Raw genomic sequence first — 24,103 nt, 5'->3', positions numbered from 1 at the left:
TTTGGTGTGTTTGCATGAATAACAAGAGTCATGTCAGACAGTGTGTTGATACCATCGCTATCCCGTCTCTCCCACCCTCCCCCTCCCTCTCACACTCCATTGCAAAAATGCAACTTAGCTTTCCATGCAAAGGATAGGGTGGATAAAGCACATGTAATAAAAGCATTGGCGATTTGATGAGAGTAATTCAGGCCAGTACACAAACAGCAAAACTAAAATCCTTTGGGGGAGGAGAGTGGGATATTAAACTGAAACAAAAAAAGGACAAAATATTTCATTCTGAAATAAGGTGCCTGGACCGACCCCGCCTCGGTGGGGCGCGTCAGAACTGACTCAAATCTTAATTAGATTCATTTAAAAAAATCCTGTTACCCTTGATTCTGTAGACTGTCCGCCTTACAGCTTCTTGGTGCTTGACTGTTTGCGAGGGGTTTATTTGAACAAAGTGATATCCTGCAGCTTATAAAAACATCTCTGCAGAACAAGTTGTGACGAAGCGACAGTGAAACCCGCTCCAACTTCCCATCCAGATCTTCGATGTCTGAAAAGTACAGTAAATAAAAGGCACTTTTCCAATTATTATTTCTTTTAAAAAAAAACAACTTATATTGTAGCAGGTCCTTCTCTATATCTGACTGAGGGCTGTTTGTTCCTCCAACACCTGTAGGTAGTCGGGGGAACCTTGAAGCTTCGCTTTCAATTCGAAATATTCCCCCTTGCTTAATTCCACTACCATCTTCGGATGTGTGCTCCCCAAGAGCGATTTCTTCAGTTTTTTCGCATCTTGTTGTTTCTCTGGATATTTCAGCTCGAAGCCACCGACTCCCAGGCTGTTCATTTCTGGTTTGCTTTCCATTACATCCCGGTAAAACAAATGGGAGTCTCTGGCCGGCAGAAGCTCGTCGAGTTCCTCGATGGTGCTCAACCTCTTCTTGTCGGAGCGCACGGCTTCCTTCTCCTTCTCCGAGATGTTCCTCAGGAAGATGGTCTGTCCCTGGGACTCGCCGAACGAAAGGCCGTGCTCGCAGCTGCGGCCAGTCCCGGCATAGTTCTTGGTCATCTCCTCGATGGTCTGGGGCACGGAGCTCAGAGCAGGTTCCGATTTACTGAAGTGTGGCTGCATCAACCCGCACTCGGGGTTGCCCCCTTCTTGCTTGGGGTTGGTTTTCTTGTGTCGCTGCAGGACAAACACCAGCAGACAAAATGCAACGAAGACGGTCAGGATCAGCACAACTAGGATACTGAGGATGAGGATAGAGAGGGGGACCGGACCCCCGGGAGAACTCTTGGCCAAGTTTAAGGGCGTGGATTTGGATGCAGCCGGAGACTCGGGGTTGGGACTCACTACAGCCGGCTTGTTCAACAGGCGAGGGCAGAGAACTTCGCTCTTCAGTGTCGTCAAGTTCACGCCGGCGAATTTCACCGGCGTCTCACACTTCACCTCCCTGACCAGGGTCCCGTGGTGAAGCTTTTCCACCCAGAGTTTCAGAGCCACCAGGTCGCAGGTACAATCCCAGGGATTCCCCTCCAAATCGATCTGAGTCAGGGACCTGAGCTGGTCCAAGACCCCGCTCACCGGCAGGTACATGAAGTGATTGTTCCTCAGGTTGAGGCGAGCCAGCGGGACTCCGGCAAAGGCGTAGGCAGGTAAGCTCTTCAGTAAGTTGTTGTTCAAGTCGAGGAGCTGGAGGTTGGACATGGAGTCAAATGTCCCCGGCAACACCTCTTTGATCATGTTATACTCCAGGAACAGGTATTGGAGGTTCTGCAGACCAATGAATATCTCCTTGCAGACCTTGCCCAACTGATTACCATTCAGATACAACCTTCTCAAATTGGTCAGGTTACTGAACACACCCTTCTGAAGGACAGTGATTTGATTGTTCCCCAGATGCAGCAAATCTAACCCCTCGTAATCCGCGAAATCGGAGGGCTCGATATCCCTGATGTAGTTGCCATTCAGGAAGAGTTTCCTGGCGCTGGGGGGTCGGGGCATTAAAGTGGACACATTCTCAATCCCTCTCTCCTGACAGCTGACGCTCATGCCCAGGTCCAGGGCTTGGCTCTGGCAGACACACCGGGCCGGGCACAGCACCTGCGGGGGTACCTTGGTCTGAAAGGGGGCGATTTGGCTGTAGTTGCGGCTACTGGACAGGAACTTGCCGGAGGCGATGCCCGACTGCGACCTCCTGGAGGAGTCAGTGGGAAGGGTGCTCCGACGTGTACCCCTGGGAACCAGCTGCAGGGGTGGCGGGACAGTGGGCTCCAAACTGCCGCCCCCGTCCTCGGGGCAAAGATCCCGCTTGGTCAGCTCTTTCAGCAGCTTCCCGTACAGGTTGGCAGGTACCTCACACATGGCCTCTCCGATGTACAGGTGATAAGGCATGTTGTCCAACCAGGAGGTCAGGGGAAGCAGGTCACAGGAACAGTTCCAGGGATTGTCCGCCAGCTGAAACTCCACGATCCTTCCAACGTGTTCCAAAACCCCGATGTAGGGGATATTTTGCAACCTGTTCCCGCGGAGATCCAGGTGTGTCAGAGAAGCAAAGCGAAAGATGTTGTCCGGGAGCCATGAGATTAAGTTGTCGTTCAGGATAAGGACTTTGAGTTTGTGCATCTTGTTGAAGGCTCCGCGCTCGATGGACTTGATGAGGTTGTAGTCGGTCTGCAGGTACTCCAGATTCTCCAAACCCTGGAAGATATCCGCCCGCAGAACCTGCAGCTCGTTGTTGTTCAGGTGCAACTGCTTGAGCCCACTGAGCCCCCGGAAAGCCCCTGCCTCGATCTCTTGCAGTTTGTTGTTGCCCAGCTGGAGGGAGATGGCATTGGTGAAGTTGGCGAAGGAGTAGGGGGCCAAGGAGATGAGCAGATTGTTCTGGAGGTTGAGGTGGTAAAAGTTGGCCGCCGGAGGTCTGAGCTGATTTGGTCTGTACATGGAGATGCCCTCGCAGGAGATGTAGAGGATGTGCTCGACCGGTGTGCAGGAGCAGACGGAGCAGATCTCCTTCACGTCGGGCTCCGAGGACAGCGAGATGGCGGGCACCGAGAGGGTCAGCAGGACGAAGAGCAGCATCTTCGCACCATCCACCTGAAAGGGCAACGCGGAGAGTGGGGGGGGGGGACTCAGTGCCGTGTACACACGGGGGCAGGGGAGGGGAGAGAGGGGAGGGAGGGGAGAGAGAGGGAGGGAGGAGAGAGAGGAGGAGAGAGAGAGTGGAGGGAGCGGGAGAGGGAGAGAATGGAGAGAGACGGAGGGAGGGGAAGAGAGAAAGAGAGGGGGGAGAGGGGAGGAATAGAAAGAAGGGAGTGAGAGCGAGGGGGAGAAAGAAGGAGAACGAGGAGAAAGAGGAGAAAGAAGAGAGAGGGGGAAGGAGAGAGAGGGGAGAGAGGAGAGAAGGAAGAGGGGAGAGAAGGAAGAGGGGGAGAAGGAAGAGGGGAGAGAAGGAGAGAGAGGGGAGAGAAGGAGAGAGGGGAGAGAAGGAAGAGGGGAGAGGAGAGGGGAGAGGAGAGAGAGGGAAGGAAGAGGGGAGAGAAGGAGAGAGAGGGGAGAGAAGGGAGGGAGAGGAGAGAGAGGAGAAAGAGAGGGGGAGAAAGAAGGAGAACGAGAAGAGTAAGGAGAGAGGGGGAGAAGGAAGAAGAGAGAGAGGAGGGAGAGAGAGGGAGGGAGAGAGGGAGAGAGAGAGAGAGGGAGGGAGAGAGGGAGAGAGAGAAGGGATGGAGAGGCAGATGGAGAGGGACAGAGAGAGAGAAGGAAGAAAAAACCGGAGCGAGGGGACAGAGAGAAGCAGCGAGTGCGAGAAGGGCCGGGGGAGAGGAGGGAGACACCGGGAGGACGAGGAGAGGGTGAGCACCGAGAGCGGAGAGCGAGGGCGGGGAATGGAAGGAGACGGGGGTCAGATAGCCGGGAAGAGGACAGGGGGAAGCGAATAGGATGGAAGGACGAGAGAGGGACGGAGTGCAGAGGTTGCAGACAGAGAAAGTTGCACAAATCCCTCCTCGGTCCCAATGAGACGGCCGCTGTGTCAGAGTGTGGTGTAAAGTGTGAATGGGGAGATGACAACGAAATGACAGCGAGACCGAGTCACACATTCTCACACCAATTCTAGCTCTGCCACACCGCCGTGAAACCACATCACAAACCCACTGAAAGTTGGGATTACCTCCTTTCCCACTGCGGGTGTCCCACTGTATCAATGCAACCTCTTCTGGGGCTTCAGAACCTAAAGCCCGTCGCACAAGGCAGAGCCACGCAGAATCAGCCCGCAATCATCGGCCTGAGAGTGTCTTTGGTTAGTGAGCGGGAACATCAAGAGTGCGGACAGTTAGCGGGACATCGCCGGATGGCACTGCGTGGAACCGGCGGCGGCAGCGGAGGCGCTGAACCCCCGAGAAAATCCGCGTCCATCTAAATAACTACATGCACAGAGAACCGATCTCCAACGCAGCCGAGCCCGGAATTACACCGGCTGCCGCCGGCGGTGGAGGATTCAGCAAAAGATGCCGAGAATCCGCCGGGAACCTCGTCTGGGCGACCGAAACAAAAAGCCAATTTGCTGTTTAATCCAACATTTAGATTCCTGTAGTAATCCTGGTCTGTCGGCAAGGATCAAAATCTGATTTAAATTCCGCTAATTAACACATTCCCATCAAATCTTCCTTGTTGGAACAATAATTCAGAACACATTCACCGTACTACTGTCAGAGTTCTTCTTATATCTTTCCTGTCTCTTTAGAATGATTCCAACATTATGGCACGGTTAAATTCTGCGCGGTGAGGGAGCACAGCTTACATCTGCAGTTGGCGTTAGTCTGAAAAGAGCGATCAGTTTTTGGTTCGCTTGCAATAGGAACGTGCTCTGAGACTCGGAACATCAGACCCGGACTGACGCTTCGAGAGAAAACACACACACACACACACACACACACACACAGAGGCAGAAGGAAGGGTGAATAATTCAAAGAAACGCAAGTTGTAATTCACGCCAGTAGCTTCACAGAGTCCCTCTCTCACAGACTGAGCGCAGGCTTGAGAGAGAGAGAGAGAGAGAGGGAGAGAGAGACGGAAACAAAGCGCCATTAAATGAAATCAGTCATTAATGATGCGTCCAGTGAAGCACATGGCATAGGGTGAGCGGAATATCCCGAGGAACCCTACCTGTGCGCAGGTGCAGCGGTGCTCGGCAGCAGGGCGACCTTCCTGAAGCGATTCTGTGAGAATATGCGGCAATATTTGCATGAAGTTATCTTTGTGTTTCGAGAGAGAGAGAGAGAGAGAGAGAGCCGCTACCAGAGCTCGTTTCCCCGCTGTTCCTGTTACAAGCGGCCCTGCTTTTTTAATTCCCCTGCCCTGTTTATGTAACTTACAGGCTCATCTCAAATACAAAATAAAATCTGTGCCGTATCTCGACTTCCAATGTGTGTGTGTGTGTGTTTTATACAAATACAGCAGGAATTGGGAAGGGAGAAGGAGTTAAAAGGGCCACCATCGGATTCCTCCGCCCTCCCTCTCTCCACACACACACACCCCCCACCACCCCCAAAATGTAATTATCCCAGCAGAACTGCGGTTCTCACTGTTGCCCGGACACCCACCTCATCCCCTGCACTACAGCAGCCGCCTGGTGAATTAAATGCTTTGCCCTACCCTTCTGCGCCCGGGGGAACGCACACCGAGGTTAAAGCGAACTAAATCCGAGCGGCCACAGTCTGCGGGTTTGACTTTCCGAGACTGGGCTCCATGCATTGCACTGCGGGATGTTTGCGAAGCTGCTTGGAGACACCTAGTGCCAAAGGGAGGTTGCTGCAGATCTATTTTTTCTGACACCAAGCAGAGCTGGATGTCAATGAGAATGCCACTGAAGGCTGCAAACTTCAGATCGATCAGTATTATCGCGCTGCCAATAATGCAAAGTACATTGGGCCGGGCGCAACGGCTGTCCGGGCAGGCGAGAGCTCTTCAGAGGTGACAAGGCTGAAGGGAGATTTGACCACGTCCTGAATAATGAACGGGTCTTGACAGAGCAAGTGACAGGTTACCATGGATGGGAGGGTGAATCACATGGGGATCCACTCAGAGAGAGAGAGAGAGGGAGATAACGCTTAAACAGGTCCTTCGGCCCATCGAGTTAGTACAACCATCAATCACCCATTTACACTAATCCTACACTAATCCCATTTTCAGAATCAGAATCAGGTTTATTATCACTGACATATGTCATGAAATGTGTTGTTTTGTGGCAGCAGTACAGTGCTAGAAATAGAAATCACTATAAATTACAAATATCCACAGATCCCTGAAAGTTGCCTCACAGGTGGATAGGGTAGTTTATGGGATGTTAGCTTTCATAAATCGAGGGATCGAGTTTAAGAGCCGTGAGGTAATGATGCAGCTCTACAAAACTCTGGTTAGACCACACTTGGTCCAATTCTGGTCACCTCATTATAGGAAGGATGTGGAGGCATTGGAAAGGGTGCAGAGGAGATTTACCAGGATGCTGCCTGGTTTAGAGAGGATGGATTATGAGGAGAGACTAAGGGAGCTAGGGCTTTACTCTTTGGAGAGAGGGAGGATGAGGGGAGACATGATAGAGGTGTACAAAGTATTAAGAGGAATAGATAGAGTGGACAGCCAGCACCTCTTTCCCAGGGCACCAATGCTCAATACAAGAAGACATGGCTTTAAGGTAATGGGTGGGAAGTTTAAGGGAGATATCAGAGGGAGGTTTTCCACCCAGAGAGTGGTTGGGGCATGGAATGTGCTGCCTGGGGTGGTGGTGGAGGCAGGTACATTGGTCAAGTTCAAGATATTACTAGATAAGCATATGGAGGAATTTAAAATAGAGGGATATGTGGGAGGAAGGGGTTAGATAGTCTTAGGCAAGGTTTAAAGGTCGGCACAATATTGTGGGCCAAAGGGCCTGTATTGTGTTGTACTGTTCTATGATTCTATGTAAAAATAAATAAATAATGCAAAAGAGGAATAACGAAGTGGTGTTCATGGACCGTTCAGAGATCTGATGGCGGAGGGGAAGAAGCTGTTCCTCTTATGACCTGATTACATTTTATTCTCCCATCAACTCCCCCCAGATTCTACCCCTCACTTGGACCAATCTAAAATTAACCTGCCACCCCCCGCACGTCTTTGGGACATGGGAGGAAACCGGAGCACCCTGGGGAAATGCACGCGGTCACAGGGAGAACGCACAAACTCCACACAGACAGCGCCGGAGGTCAGGATCGAACCCTGGACACTGGAGCTGTGAGGCAGCAGCTCTACCAGCTGTGCCACTGTGCCTGCCTCTACATGTAACATTTTAAAAATAATTGGCAAAACATAATATCAGTGGAGAGATGAGAGTGTGTTCTGCAGCGAGAGATGGACTTTATATTTTGAAGGGGGGAGACCCCTCCCACCACCGTCATTCTCTCTTCTCCCCCCATCATCAGACAGAAGATGCAAAAACTTGAGAGCACGTACCACCAAGATCAAGGACAGCTTCTATCCCACTGTTATCAGACTATTGAACAGAATTTTCTTATGCTAAAGATGATTTCTTGGTCTTTCAATTTACCTTGTCATCACCTTGCACTTTATTTGTCGACCTGCTCTGCACTTTCCCTGTAACTGCAGCACTATATTCTGTATTCTGTTTTCTTATTACTACCTCAATGTACTGATGTCACTGTCATATATACCGACATACAAAAGCTTTTCACTGTATCTTGGTAGATGTGACAATAATAAACCAAATTCAATTCCAGCTTGCATGGGAACTTTCAAAACACTTCAGATGCATATCTTTCGCAGAACCACTTACAGGGCAGGAGACAAGATGGACGAAAATCAAAATTGAAGCTGCAGGTGCTGGAGATCTGAAATAAAAGCTTTTGCAGCATTTTCTATTTTTATTTGGACTAAATGGATAGCTACTTCAGAGACAGCAGAGACACTATGGTCTGAATGGCCACGTTTTTACCTACAAAAGGATCTTCCTGCCATACAAAATAGGCAATGCTGGAAATATTCAGCAGGTCAGGCAGCATCTGTGCAAAGAGAAGCAGGGTGAATGTTTCAGGTTGTGTGATGTGTGCTTTCTCAGATGTGTGCTGTTTGTTAAACTGCAGATAAAATCCGACTCGACATCTGATGAAAAGTCTTTGACCAGAAGTGTAAGAGATGCAAGGAGACTGCAGGTGCTGCAATCTGAAGCAAAGAGCAAACCGCTGGAGGAACTCAGTGGGTTGAGCAGCATCTGTGGGGGGGGAAAGAATTGTCACTAATTTGGGTCAATGCAGGGTGTCAGTCCAACATGTTCACATTTCCTTTCCCTCCACAGCTGCTGCCTGACCCACTGAGTTCCTCCAGCAGATTGTTTGTTACTCCAGATTCCAGCATCTGCAGTCTCGGTAGTGTAGCGGTTAGCGTAACGCTGTGACAGCGCCAGCAACCCAGGTTCAATTCTGGCCGCTGTCTGTAAGGAGTTTGTACGTTCTCCCCGTGTCTGAGTGGGTTTCCTCGGGGTGGTCCGGTTTCCTCCCACATTCCGAAGACGTACAGTTTAGGAAGTTGTGGGCATGCTATGTTGGTGCCAGAAGCATGGCAACACTTGTGGGCTGCCCCCAGAACACTCTATGCAAAAGATGCATTTCACTGTGTGTTTCGATGTACACGTGACTAAAAGATATCTTAAAAATCTCGTGTCTTCATGGTTCCTGGGATGGCAGGTTTGCTGTGTAAGGAGAGACTGAGTAGAGTAGCTTTGTATATTGTCTCAAGTTCAGAATAACAAAAGGAGATCGCATTGAACAGTACAAAATTCTTCAAGGGTCCAAAGGGATGGATGCAGGGAGGATGTTTGTCCTGACCAAGAAGTTAAGGTCTGAGGACCAGAGTTTCAGAATAAGGGTAGGATGTTTAAGATCAGAATCAGAATCAGATTTACTACTACTGACATATGACGTGAAAGTTGTTGTTTTGAGGCAGTAGGACAGTGCAAGACATAAAAAACTATAAATTACAAAAATAAATAAATGGTGCAAAAAAAAGGAATAATGAGGTAGTGATCATGGGTTCATGGACCGTTCAGAAATCTGATGGCGGAGGGGAAGAAGCTGTTCCTGAATCATTGAGTGTGGGTCTTCAGGCTCCTGTACCTCCTCTCCGATGGTAGTAATAAGAAGAGGGCATGTCCCGGATGGTGAGGGTCCTTAATGATGGATGCCACCTTCTTGAGGTACTGCCTCTTGAAGATGTCCTCGATGGTAGGGAGGGTTGTACCTGTGATGGAGCTGGCTGAGTCTACAACCCTCTGCAGCCTCTTGCGATCCTGTGCATTGGAGTCTCCATACCAGTCTGAGATGAGGAGAATTGTCTTCGCACAGAGGGTGGGGAGTCTTTGGACGTCTTTATTACAGAGAACTGTGGAGGCCAAGATATTGAGTTCATTCAAAACAGGTTGGTAGGTATCTGAATATTAGATGAACCAAGTAAACGTGAATAGCACAGGGAAACGGTGCTGAGGTACAAAATAAGGCTTGTTTAAGATGACCGGTTGGTCATTTGGGGGAGGTCTGAGATAGATTTTTTTTCACATGAATGGTGTTTGGAATGTGCTACCTAAGGAATTCATGGAGCCAAATACTCTCACAACATTTAAGAAGCAGCAAGACAAGCACTTGAATTCTCAAGGCGTACAAGGCTATGGACTTCATGTCGGTGAACGGGATTAATAGAAAGGGGGTGCAATGATCTGCATGGACGTGGTGGGCCAAGGAGCCTGTTTCTGTGCTGTATGCATGATCTTAATAGGAAGCAGAGAAGGTATAAAGGCTGACTGGTCTTCCCTTGTGCCTGCTTCTGATGTTCAGTACTTTAAGAATCTGTGAAAATCATTGTATTTTTGCTGTTTTGAATTGTTGAAATCTCTTTGGCTGCGGGAGATTGAATTGACAATAATTACCGGCCTGCCACAAAGTCTGCACTCTGTTGGAAAACTTCTGCAGTTGACATTGTGCAGGACTTTGCTGACATCTCTGGATGTGTCTTTGTGCAGTGAATATCATACAATTCATTGCCTGATAGAAAAAAAATGACCCTGCTGGCTGTTGTCTCAGAGGCTGTCGACACCTGTTTCCTATCAATGAATCAGGGGACAGTAAAAAATAACGCTATAACAAATTACTCAGCATGACTTTGCACACTCTGTATACTCCAATACTTTTGGCTGCAATCTATTCCTTTTCCCAGTACAATAACAAGATCTTGTAGATTTAGAAATGAGTGGCTTCCTAAACTTACACCGTGTCAGAGCAATACTGAGGCTTGTTAATGGCTGCCTCTAAGTCAGGAAGTTTCAGCAGACGGATGACAATCCCAGTACAATACTGAGGGAATGCTGCATTGTTGTGCTGCCTCATGAACCTGAGTTTAAGATCCCACAACAACAGTTCAAGGAAAAGCAGGGGACCTCTGGCCTTGTGTCCTGGGCAGTAATTATGTCTCAACCAATATTCCTCAAGTCTGGTCAGTATTAGTCTGCTACTTGTGAAAGCTCACTGCTTAAAAAGTGGCTACTCTTCATAAGCGCTCTCCCAACTTTACGTGTTCAATGCAGACATTGTGGGCTGAAGGGCCTGTTCCTGTGCTGTACTGTTCTATGTTCCATGTTCCATAACTCCAACGTAATCTGAATTTTGCTGAGATCACAGCAACAATGTAATTTGTAACTTCATGAGAGAAGCAAAAATGGTTGTATTTCATGATATCAAGAGCAAGTTAAGTGCAACAAAGTACCCATGAAGTGCCATCACTGCAGTGAAGTGGTGATTATCCACTGTAAACAAAAGAGCACATTCTAATAACTCGGCTGAAATGCTCAAGCCACTGATGCATTTTCAAAAATAATATTTAACAATAGGAAGGAGAAGTTGCACTGTAAAAGGCGGGGAATATCAGGCACCAGGGAGGTGCTGTGGAGATTTACGAGGATGTTGCTAGAACTGGAGGTCTAATTACGGTGAGAGATTGTCTGGGCTGGGTTTGGAACAACAGAGGCCAGAAGATTTAATCAAATTGTATAAGGCAATGAGAGGGTGAGACAGAGTGAGCAAGAAGAATCTATCTCAAGCTAGGGGTTAGGGTTTAAAGGGGACCTGAGTGACAAATTTTTCACACAGAGGGTTGAGGGAACATGGAATGAACTGTCAGACAAAATGAAGGAGGCGGCTACAATTACAATGTTTAAAAAACATTTGGACAGGTACATGGATAGGAAAGGTTTAGAGGGACATGGGCCAAATGCAGGCAAATGAGATTAACTTGGATAGGTGTCTTGGTCAGCATGGACGAGTTGGGCCAAAGGGCCAGATTGCATGCTGTATAAATCTATGAATCTTTGGTATTGGTTTATTATTGTCACTTGTACCGAGGTACAGTGAAAAACTTGTCTTGCATACCGTTCGTACAGATCAATTCATTACACAGTGCATTGAGGTAGTACAGGGTAAAAACAATAACAGAATGCAGAGTAAAGTGTCAGAGCTGCAGGGAAGGTGCAGTGCAGGTAGACAATAAAGTGCAAAGTCAAAAGAGGTAGTCATAGACTCTGGACAAGATATTCATAGACTCAGCCTTAAGTCTATGAATCTGTGAGAGAGTCTGTGGTTCCCACATAAGCCTCATTATACGGTTTCAAAACCACAAACCCCAAGTGGAAGTAAGTCATCCTTGATCCTTTTTGACTGTACAGGAAGAAGAAGAAGGAACAGACGTAACAAATTCTGACCTTTATCAGAGTAAGTACAACCGTATGATACCTTTTCAGGTAAAGGGGTAGGACAAAAATTGGGGAGAGGTTGGTCAGGAGGAGGTGACACTGGGGCGATTAATAAATGTTGTGTCTGGTAGGGCTGCAAATGGCTACAGCAGGATTATTGTCATTTGTTATTGTCTTACAAAATGGGAGTGCTGATGCTTGATGTAGAAGTTTAAAGGACTAGAAGTGCCTGGTAGGAAGATGAGTTCTGTTTCCTAAAGTTCACTGGACACCATCCAAAGCCAAGGACACGGAAGGTGTGGAATGACAATTACAGTGTTTTACAGCCGATGAAGTAATTTGAAGTACCGCTGTTGTAATGTGGGAAATCCAGGACTGAAGTTGTACACATCTAGCTCCCACACACAGCAATGAGCAAATATCCTCAGGGATGTCAACTAAGCAATAAATATTGGTTGGGGAAGTATGAATGACACCTCTGCTGTTCTCTGTTGCCAAATCATGGAATTCTTCACACCTCCAGAGCCTGGGATGTTGCTTGGGATGGAATGTCTCTGTAATGAGAGATTGGATAGATTGAGGTTGTTTTCCTGGTGGTGGACAGAGCTGAGTGATGACAAAATGAGGAGCACAGATAGGGGAGATGGGAGTAACCGTTACTCCATAGCAGAGGAGTCTATGGCCAGAGGGCTTAGGTTTAAGGTAAAGTGTCAGAGGTTTAGAGCAGATATAAGGAAGAATATTTTTCACCCAGTGGGTGGTTGGAATTGGTAAATTGGTTTATTATTGTTACATGTACCGAGGTATAATGAAACACTTGTCTTCCATACCATCCACACAGATCATTTCATTACAACAGTGCATTGAGGCAGTACAAGGGAAAACAATAACAGAATGCAGAATAAAGTGTTACAGTTACAGAGAAAGTGCAGTGCAGACAGACAATAAGGTGCAAGGTCATAACGAGGTAGTTTTTGTGTTCAAAAGTCCATCTTATCATACTAGGGGACCATTCAATAGTCTTATAACAGTGGGACAGAAGCTGTTCTTGAGCCTGGTGGTACTTTTGTATCTTCTGTCCAGGGCAGGTGGAGTCTTTGATTATGTTGGCTGCTTTACCGAGGCAGTGAGAAGTGTAGACATAGTCCATGGAGTGGAGGCTGGTTTCCATGATGTGCTGAGCTGTGTTCACGCTGGAACACACTGCCTGAGATGGTGACAAGAGTAGATACTCTTACAATGTTTAAGAAGTATCTAGACAAGCATTTGAATTGCCAAGGTATGGAAGACCATTTGTATTGATGGATAGTTGATGGTCAGACTGGACAGGGTGGGCTGAAGGGCCTGTTTCTGTGCTGGATGACTCTATTCACCTTTGATCATAAGCAATGCCTTGGTTTAACATCTTATTGGAAAAATAGCCCCTTTGACAATACAGCACTCCCCCAATATCACACAGGAGCATCGGTTCAGGACTTCGAAAGTGGGAGTTGAACCCACTCCCTTCTGACTCACTGGACAGACTGACAGCCACAGACTCACAGCTGACACACTGTTGAGCTCCAGCCAGTTACAGTTCTCCAGGGCAGATGTTGAGATGTGGGTAAGTGTGCTCAATCGGTACGTATTTCCGGCAGAGATGCTTACTGCTGTAGACACTGTCCCAGTGACACCGCAAAATATTCACAATGGCTATACAATTGCAATTGATGTGTAAGCAAGTTCCAATCTTGACACAGGCATTAAGAAGGCATCTCTGCAAACTGAAGATAATCTTCCAACTGAGGAACAGGGAACTGGAGTGCCAGGTAATTAGAAATACTCCTCTACGCCTGACTCTGAAGAGAAGTGGATTCAGACTGATGAATAGATTACAGACCTGCTCAAGTAAAATGTGGCAAAAAGACAAAAAAAGCAATTTGCAATACAAATTGTCAAAGGAAAATAAACAAAGTGAATGAAACTGACATTTAAAACAACAGCAAGAACAATTGCAATTGATGAAATCTGCACAGAGTACAGCAGATGTCGATAATTTCTTAACAAATAAAGCTATTAAGAATTTTGTAAAAAGCTAACTAATTGAGAATTGTCATGACTAACAAAATGGCAAAGTAGGGCATGTTCCTAAATTCATATTTGTACAGCAAGTTGATTAGTCGACCAAGGAAAAAATGCAGTCTGACATTTTATAAATGAATATGCAGAATAGGCTCGAACACAATAACCTGTAATTAACTTCAGCTGCCTCATCAATGAGCTTCCCATCACCATTAGGCCAGAAGTGGGGATGTTCATTGATGATGATTGCACAATGTTCAACTCCATTCCCAAGTCCTTTGACAATGAAAAGTCCGTGGCGACTTGTTGGACTGAAGTAACATTCAGACGTGAACTGATAAATGGTGAGTAACATTTGTGTGCACACGTGCTAGGCAATGACTGCTCAAACCAAAGAGAATCTGCCCATCTTTGATATTCAAAGGTACTATCACCGTCAAGACTTCAACCATCATTACTCTAAAAGGTCACCACTGACCAGAAATTCTATTGGAAAGTCACAGCCCCTAAAACAGGTGAGAGGCTGGGGAATCCTGTGAATGGTAGCAGTACCTCTGCATTGCCAAGGACTTCCCATTATGTGCAAGGCATAAGGTCTATATTGGAATTCTCTCCAGATGGAATGATACACAAGAAGCTTAATGACATCTAACAGAATGTAACTTTCGTGGTAATACCCCACTATACACATTAAACGTTTGCTTCCTCCAACTTCCGGGCAAGTGTGAGGTGTTGAACTTTGGGAGATCAAATGTAAAGGGACAGTACACAGTTAATGGCAGGACCCTTAACAGTGTTGATGTACAGAGGGATCTTGGGGTCCAAGTCCATAGCTCCCTGAAAGTGGCTGTACAGGTTGATAGGGCAGTAAAGAAAGCATACGGCACGCTTGCCTTTATCAGTCAAGGCATTGAGTTTAAAAGTTGGGAAAGTTATGCTGCAGCTTTATAAAACTCTGGTTAGGCTGCATCTGGAGTATTGCATTCAGTTCTGGTCGCCCCATCACAGGAAGAACGTGAAGGCTTTGGAAAGGGTGCAGAAGAGGTTCACCAGGATGCTGCCTGGATTAGAGGCCGTGTGCTAAAAGGAGAGGATGGACAAACAGGTTGTTTTTTTCTGCAGTGGCGGTGGCTAAGGGGAGACTTGATAGGGGTTTATAAGTTTATGAGAGGCATAGATAGAGTAGACAGCCGGTATCTTTTTTCCGGGGGCTAAATGTCTAATACTGGAGGGCACGCTTTTAGGGTGGGAGGGCGTAAGTTCAAAGGAGATGTGCGGGACAATTCTTTTGCACAGAAGGTGGTGGGTACCTGGAAAATATTGCCAGGGGTGGTGGTGGAGGCCGATGCAAAAGAGGCATTTAAAAGGCTCTTAGATAGGCGCATGAATGTGCAGGGAATGGAGGGATATAGACATTGTGTAAGGAGAAGGGATTAGTTTAGTTAGGCATTTAATTACTAGTTTAATTATTGCAGCACAACATTGTGGGCTGAAGGGCCTGTTCCTGTGCTGTACTGTTCTATGTTCTATGTTCCAACATCAATTCATTGCGGTGATACAAAACCACAAGAACACAAGAAAATAGGCGCTGGAGTAGACTACCCAAGCCTGACTCATCATTTAAATTGATCATTGCTGATTTGTCAAAAACCTTATTTCCTCTTCTGTGTCAGTTCCATAGTCCTCAGTTCCCTGGTCTATCAAAAAATTATCTACCTTCTCTTTAAATATCTCCAGTCATCTGGACTTGACAACGCTGAAGGGTAAAGAATTCCAGAGATTCACTACCCTCTGTGAGAAGTAATTTGTGTGAACCTCAAGTTTTAAATGATTGCCTTGTAACCATCTCCCCTCAATGAGACTATCCCACTTGTGGGAACATGTCAACATCTACCCTGTCGTGCTCCCATTGAGATTTTATACATTTCAGTGAGGTCACCCCACACACTCCCAAGAATACATCTGCTATCTCTTGTGCCTCCATTTTACTGCAAATATAACTTGCCTGTTTGTGAAAGGGCAACTCTCATCCCAGAAATTAACTCAGTAAATCTCTTCTGGTTTACTTCCAATCCTAATATATCCTTTCTTAAATAGGGGACCAAAACTATACACAATACTTCTGGTGTGACCTCATTAACTCCATGTACAATTGTAACAATACTTCTCTCCTATTAAACTCCAAACTCTAGCAATAAAGGCCAATCTGCCATTTGCCTTCTTAATAACTTGCTGCACCTGCTGGCTAATATTTTGCCTTTCATGCTCAAGAACACCTAGATCCGTCTTTATATCACTCATTTTCAATCTCTGTCCTTTGTGATGGACCATCTGGTGGTGGACTGCAGCAATTTGGCAAGGTTTCTCCAATGAACTTGCAAACTCCACCACCCAGAAAGGCAAGGGCAGCAGGGATACGGGGAAACCACTGTTCCTCCCAAAGTCACATACCAGCTGGATTTGGAAATATATTACTGTTCCTTAATTGTCACCGGTCCAAATCCTGGAACCCCTTACTCAACAGCACTCTGGGATTACCTTCACCAGAAGAACTAAAGTAGTTCAAGAAGGTGACCTAACATTATCTTCTCAAGGGCAGCTATGGATGGCAGAAGTTGCCACTGAAACCCCCAGAAATGAATTTTAATGTATTCTACTTGTCTCCCATGTAGGCATAAAGACAAAAGGCTAAATGCACTCAGAGAGTATCCATGGACGGTGACAAGGAGGCGTACAGAAGTAAGACAGATCAGATGACTGAGCGGTATCACAACAGCTCCATCACAGGTACAACCCTCCCCAACATCGAGGACATCCTCAAGAGGTGGTGCCTCAAGAAGGCGGCACCCATCACTGAGGACCCTCACCATCTGGGACACGTCCTCTTCTCGTCCTTTTCTTGTATGTCCCTTCTTGTACTGCTCTCTTCCTGTATGTCCTCCCCGACTACCATCGGAGAAGAGGTACAGGAGCCTGAAGACCCTCACTCAACGATTCAGGAACAGCTTCTTCCCCTCTGCCATCAGATTTCTGAACGATCCATGAACTCATGAACACTGCCTCATTATTCCTTTTTCTTGGCACTATTTATTTATTTTGTAATTTATGGTATTTTTTTCAGGTCTTTGCACCGTACTGCTGCCACAAAGCAAGAAATTTCACATGTAAATCAGTGATAATAAACCTGATTTCAATTCTGATTCAGAAAGCAAAACACAGTTAACATTTCAGGTCTGAGATCCTTCATCAGGACTGGGACAAAGAAGATTATGCCCTTTGTGTTAATGAATATCTCAGGGTTGTGAAGAAAGAGCAAGGGGATTCACTTAGATAATGTCAGGGATTAAAGGCTTCTACTATGAGAGAAAATGGCAGTGTTTTCATTAAGTTAAGGAAGTACAATAGAGATGTACAGCATCACGAATTGGTAAATTTACGATCATGGTCTAAAGAACATGAAAGGTTTGGAAGTATTGTTTCTGCACAGAGAACTATTAGAAAGTGGAATTTATGGGGACAGCAGAACTTATAATCTCTTTAAAATGATATTTGTATAAATACCAGTTTTGTCTGACTATTCCCCTCTTATTATTCTCAATTTCCTGTTTAGTCCAGTATCTGAGGTCAATGTGTTACAGTTTGATCTTGAGGACAATAGGGCAATTTCCCCTTGCCTTTATCCCTCACTTCTCGAGCTTCAATATTTTCCAGATATCCTCATTTGGCCCACACTGTCAGCATTAGGATTAACGTTGGGGTTAGAGCTGACAGGCAGGAAAATGTATAATCTGTAGGATGTAATGCAGCAGCCCACTGAGATTATTTTGACACCCCCTCCCTCTCTCTATGACCGAGGTGTACAAAAAACACCAGCCTCACCCTCCAAGATCTTGTAGCTCTCCTCACGTTGAGCCAGTGTGGGTTGAGCCAGATTTTGTCAATCTGGGCGAGGTAGCAAGGGATGGTTTTGACTAGAAATTAAAAAATATTCCAAGGAACATATCACAACACAAAAGACACCGGAGGAACTCAGCGGGTCAGGCAGCATCTGTAGAGGGAAATGGACAGTTGATGTTTCAGATTGTCAGATCCAGTTATTTTCGAATCTGCAGGTTCTTTCAGGAATCTAAGAATGAGTTGAAAACAACTTAGTGCTTCACGAAGTTTTATTTGAAAAGTTTAAAGCAAAGAAACAGTCACAGAGCACATGGCACAAACTTTACTACTAGGAGATGAGCCAAGATAAAGGAACTAAAAATGAGCTGGGGCCAGGGGGAAGAGAGCAAGAGAGAGAGATTAACAAAAACCGACACCTCTTATACCTGAGATAAGAGGTACTCCTTAGCTAACAATAGTCCAACCAGAAAACCTATTAGATACCTGTGGCAAAATCAACCAATGAGAAAACACGTATTCACCTGATGGATGAACCAATAAGCTAAGAAGGGGCCATCACTTGTACAGCCACTTGAGGTGTGTTAAACACTACATATGTTAAAAAACTACTTAAAAAACACAGACATCACTTCATGTCAGATATACCATTGACACTTTTGAAATGTCACTATTCCCTCTATTCCTTTCTCACCACTGAGCTTGCCTTGCCTCTTCTTTAACATGGGCAGTAATCCTGAGGAAACTGCTAAGACGAAATACAAAGTGTGTAGAAGGTATGAAAGGTATTAGCCAAACACTTTCTATCCCTCCATGGTCAACTATCTGTGGATAAATAACTTCAGATGTGTGGGTCCACTATCAAAAGCCTGGCTTGCCTTTCAGGTAGAGCAAACCACTGGGGGAACTCAGTAGTCAAGCGGCATCTGTAGGGGCAGACGGATGGTCGATGTTTCATGTCGATGGGCCTGGACTTCAGAATCGGAATCACAATCAGAATCAGGTTTATTATCACTGACTTAGATGATGTGAAATGTGTCGTTTTGCGGCACCAGTACAGTGCAAGACATAAAATTACTGCGAATTACAAAATGAATAAATAGTACAAAATGAAGGAATAACGAGGTAGTGTTCATGGGTTCATGGACTGTTCAGAAATCTGATGGCGGAGGGGAAGACGCTGTTCCTGCAACATTGAGTGTGGCTCTTCAGGCTCCTGTACCTCCTCCCCGATGGTAGTAACGAGAAGAGGGCATGTCCCAGGTGGTGAAGGTTCTCAGTGATGGAGGCTGCTTCTTGAGACATCGCCTCTTGAAGATGTCCTCGATGGTGGGGAGGGTTATGCCCGTGATGGAGCTGGCTGAGTCTAGAACCCTTTGCAGCCTCTTGTGATCCTGCACGTTGGAGCCTCCATACCAGGCTGTGATGCAACCAATCAGAATGCTGTCCACCAAAAATCTATAGAAATTTGCTAGAGTTTTTGGTGATGTACTGAATCTCCTCAAACTCCTCATGATGGAGAGCCGCTGGCATGCCTTCTTCGTGATTGCATCAATGTGTTGGGCCCAGGATAGATCCTCTGAGATGTTGACACCCAGGACCTTGAAGCTGCTCACCCTTTCCACCGCTGACCCCTCAATGAGGACTGGTGTGTGTTCTCCTGACTTCCCCTTCCTGAAGTTCACAATCAATTCCTTGGTCTTGCTGACGTTGAGTGCGAGGTTGTTGTTGCGACACCACTCAACCAGCCGATATGTGTCACTCCTGTACACCTCCTCGTCACCATCTGATTGGCAGGACATTGTTGGACCAGTGAGGGGCCCTGCTCGTCACCGACATACGTGCCAACTGTGGGCTTTCTGCTTGGATCCCTTGGTCAACTTGTTCCACAAATCTGCCCTGATTGAAAATGGTGAGGGCCAACATTGTGGTAGGCTCTTGTGTAACGTAATTCTATCGTGTGGGTGGCCCAGAGCAAGCATCTTATGACACATTAGAAAAAGCATTGACAGCAAGCTAAGCTGTGTCCCAAGACTTTGTTGAAACTTTCAAGGACTTTGCATGCTGCTAGATAGCCTGACATTCTGATTTTTTTTACTATTAAAAATCAATGAACAAAGGCAATTAAAAATGTTAAACAAAACAAAAATCAAATATTAAAAAAATAAAAAGTCAATACTTTAAATATTATTAAAGCAGATGATTAATTGAAATGTATAAATGACCCTGTGTTGGTTCTCTTACCCTTCTCCCTCACAGCCTTTCCTCTCCATTCAAACGTTTGTGTTGAGTGTTCCTGTGCCGCTATAACTTGATGGAATTTCATCAGGCAGAGTCCCCAGTGTAATTACAGAAAATAAACAGCAGATGTTGAATAGAGGAAACAAAAATCAGAAAATTCTGGAGATACTCATTGGGTCAAGGCAGTATCAGTAGGGAGACGGACATTTTGGGTCAAGGATCCTTCATCGGAACTGGGGAAGTGAGAAAAGGAATTGGATCTGAATTCCTGCGTACTTCTTGCATACATGGCAACGACAGAGAAACCTGTCCAGGATCTGACAATGTCAACTCTCTCTCCAAAGCTACTCTGATCCAAAATGATGAGGTAACATAATGGCAGGCCCTTACCTAATGTAATTTTATCATCTGGGCAATGCAAAGCAAGTAATTTTTTTTTCAGTTCCGATATGTGTCCTTGGAGTTTGTATGTTCTCCCCATGTCTGCATGGGTTTCCTCTGGGTGCTCCAGTTTCCTCCCACATTCCAAAGATGTACGGGCTAGGAAGCTGTGGGCATGCTATGTTGGCACCGGAAGCATGGCGACACTTGCGGGCTGCCCCAGAATGCTCTACGCAAAAAAGATGCATTTCACTGTGTGTTTCGATGTACACGTGACTAATAAAGATATCTTTTCTTGACCTGAGTCATTGACTCTGTTTCTCTCCTCACAGATGCTGTCTGACTTGCTGAGTGCTTCCAACATACTTATTCTTTGTTCCCTGGTGTAGTGACTGGGGAATTACAGCAAGCTCCTGCTCAGTCCAATGTCAGGACACTGTTGGAAATTCACTTGGAGAGGTTAATAGAACATAGAACAATACAGCACAGGAACAGGCCCTTCGGCTCAATGTCTGAGCCGAACATAATGCCAAATTAAACTAAATCTCTTCTGCCCATACATGATCCATCTCCCTCCATTCCCCTCATATTCATGTGTCTATCAAAAAGCCTCGTAAACTCCACTATCGTATATGATTCCACCACCACTCCAGGCAACCTGTTCCAGGCAACCACCACTCTCTGTGTAAAAAACTTGCCCTGCACATCGCCTTAACTTCTCCGTCTCACCTTAAATGCATGTCCTCTAGTATTTGGCCAGCAAGACTTCTGCACTTGTACAAGAATCCTAGATGTTCCTGTACTTGTGCCGGAAATTGGGGGAAAGACATAAATGTTGGCAGTTCAGCACTACAATCATTTTACAACAAATTACAACCCAATCAGTGGGTGGAGTCACTCGACCCAAGGTGATTCATTCTGCAATACAGTCACTGCCCAATCATGACATTTATAATGAAAATTGTAATAACTGCTGTTTTTATTGAGTTATTTTGCTTACTATACACCTGCGATAACGCCTCTGTACCAATACTGTATATTATTGCATTCTGTCATGCTTTTCCACCCAAGCCTACTGGGATTCCTTTATTTTGATCTGAAGTGAAGCCACAGATGCAGTTTATTCCATACTTTAAGGCAGGCCCTCTGTTTCAGAGAAAGTTCTCTACCAATTTGTGGGGCTGACATATTCAAGTACTTAAGTTCCCAATAGATGTAGATGGAATAAACTTTAGTTAACTTCGGCCACCAGTTTTGTGAAGAGAATGTATGGTGCTAGAAAGGAGAATGGCAGCTCACAAAGAGCTGAGAGCACTTGTTCTTCGGAGTTCATCGAGTCAGTTCTTCAAAGGGGTTAAAGGCTGTTACTTCAAGTAGTTTTGTTCGAGGGAAGTAGCTCTGATGTAACCACCTATGACTCCTTATGGACTATTTCCAAAGAATTTAGGGATTGCTGTTTCATGTTGGTATAAGTGACCACAATAATAATTATCTGTATATTCAATAATTCAATGACTTAGAGATGCAAGAGACTGCTGGAATCTAGAGCAAAAATCAAACTGCAGGAGGAACTCAACGGGTCAGGCAGCATTTGTGGAGGGAAATAGACAGTCGATATTTTGGGTCGAGACCCTTCATCTGGACTGCAAATGACTTAATGATTTAATCATTCAAATTGATTATTGCCTACTTGTACTGCGCTTTCTCTGTAACTGTAACACCTTATTCTGTATTTCGTACTACCTCACTGCATTGTGTAATGAATTGATCTGTACGGATGGTATGCAAGACAAATTTTTTACTGGACCTCAGAACATATGACAATAATAAACAAATTTACCAATTTAAGATCTGAACCAGTTTACAGCTGGGTTGGATGTCATGTCAGGTGGGTACTCCAGGGCAATTCAGGGTCAAGGTAATAAAAGTAAGAAATCGAAGCAGGAGTACGTCAACGCAACCCCTACATGGCCAATCGTGACAGTCGACGTTTTGGGATCCAAAACGTCGACTGCCCATTTCCCTCCACAGATGCTGCCTGACCCGCTGCCAGAGGAAGTGGGAGAGGCAGGTACAATAGTATCATTTAAGAAGCACTTGGACAGGTACATGGAGGGGCGGGGCTTGGAGGAATATGGGCCGAATGCAGGAAATTGTGGCTAGTTGGGTGGGCACCGTGGTCAGCTTCTCTCACCCCCCCAAACTAAAAAGGTTTAGAAATTCTGCCTCCTTACCAATGTCTTTAGCCTGACCATGTATCAACCAACCACTTGCACTGGCACCTCTTTTACCTGCCAAGTTTGTGAGTCACAAAAGTTGCTTCAAGGTTTTCACAACATCCCCATTGTCTGAGACACTAGCAAACTTCCCAGTGTCTTGCTAATCACCAGTTGAGAAACACCCGGCAGAACAGGCAGCGTCCGTGGAGAAAGAAACAGAATTAATGTTTAAGGATCTGGATCTCCCTAACCTCAGCATTTTTTTATTATTTCACTACTGTTTCCAGTTTCACTACAGGCAATAACATCACCTTTCCATGTCTAGCTGCATAACTGGGTCCTGCCCCAGAACCTCAATAATATTGGTCGTCTCTCGGAAACATCTCCACTCATTCCAAGTGCAGGTGGATGACTAAGGCCTGTTGTATTTCTCAAGCTCACCGGCATACCCTCCAGTCCAATCTGTTATCACCACTGTTGAACCTGCTCTCCATCAACCTCACATTCGGTTACACCTCGGCTACTCCAGAAGGCAGCCAAATCCCAAATTTCTCACCAATTTACTACCTGCAGACTCTTCTGTGCTGCTGCTTACTGACGCAGTCACTAAGATTCCATTTTTCATTGAAGGCAGTTGACATCAAACCAACAGCTGTGGATAGTGCAGTAATGGATTAAAAGTCACAGCATCTGGTAAGTTCAGTTCCTCAAACTAGATTCAAACTCCCATACGTTACAGAAGCCATTTGACCCATCCTGCCTGTACTAGCTCTTTAATCAGGTGCACACTTGTTGATATTTTCCTGAATCCTTGCTGTTCTTAAATTAAAAAGTGCACAATTTCTTTTATGGAGTCATAGAGGCATAAAGCAATACAGAACGGATACAGGCCCTTCGGCCCAACCGGTCCATGCCGACCACGGTGCCCACCCAGCTAGTCCCAATTTCCTGCGTTCAGCCCATATCCCTCCAAGCCCCGCCCCTCCACATACCTATCTAAGTGCTTCTTAAATGATACTGTTGTACCTTCCTCACCCACTTCCTCTGGCAGCTCGTTCCATACACTCACCACCCTCTGCCCCTCAGGACCCTTCTAAATCTTTCCCCTCTCACCCTAAGCCCACGTCCCCTTGTTTTGGCTCCCCTACCCTGGGGAAAAGACTGTTACCATCCACCTTATCTATGCCTCTCATAATTTTAAACACGTCTATAAGGTTGCCTTTAATTCTCCTACTTTCCAAGGCATGAAGACCTAACCTGGCCAACCGCTCCTGATATCTCAGGCCCTGTAGTTCTGGCAACATCCTCGTAAATCTTCCCTCAGGGACACAAATGCCTCACCGTCCCCAATCTGTGGCTCAGCCAAGCCCCGATCTGTGCTGAATGGGGGAAGCAGACTCCCTGTGAAAGGGGGAGGCGGACGTGATTCACATTACTTCATATGTTGCCTTACAACACTTCAGAGATGTTAAGTGCAAGTTATGAGTGAAGAACTTTGTAGCTGAGAATGCTCAGAGAAAAATTACAGCTGAT

At 45.9% G+C, this 24,103-nt stretch overlaps 1 protein-coding gene across 1 annotated transcript; it reads right to left on the bottom strand.

Moving 5' to 3' along the window:
• Nucleotides 1-625: 625 nt before the first annotated feature.
• slitrk4 (SLIT and NTRK-like family, member 4) lies at nt 626-5,244 on the bottom strand. Its single transcript, XM_052022387.1, has 2 exons — nt 5,156-5,244; nt 626-3,088 (listed from the first exon to the last, which is right to left on the bottom strand). Exons 1-2 carry the CDS (start codon nt 5,234-5,236, stop codon nt 626-628), a joined length of 2,544 nt encoding a protein of 847 aa, XP_051878347.1. The 5' UTR covers nt 5,237-5,244.
• Nucleotides 5,245-24,103: the final 18,859 nt, after the last annotated feature.

Source organism: Pristis pectinata, chromosome 8 (genome assembly GCF_009764475.1).
Source record: "Pristis pectinata isolate sPriPec2 chromosome 8, sPriPec2.1.pri, whole genome shotgun sequence".
Classification (NCBI taxonomy): domain Eukaryota; kingdom Metazoa; phylum Chordata; class Chondrichthyes; order Rhinopristiformes; family Pristidae; genus Pristis; species Pristis pectinata.
This window is presented reverse-complemented; position numbering and strand designations above follow the sequence as displayed.

Excerpts from the sequence above, each read along its gene's own strand:
- slitrk4 (XM_052022387.1), bottom strand. The coding sequence starts at position 5,236 with ATGCAAATATTGCCGCATATTCTCACAGAATCGCTTCAGGAAGGTCGC. Across the intron at positions 3,089-5,155 it reads ACCGCTGCACCTGCGCACAG|GTGGATGGTGCGAAGATGCT; the intron begins GTAGGGTTCCTC and ends TTGCCCTTTCAG.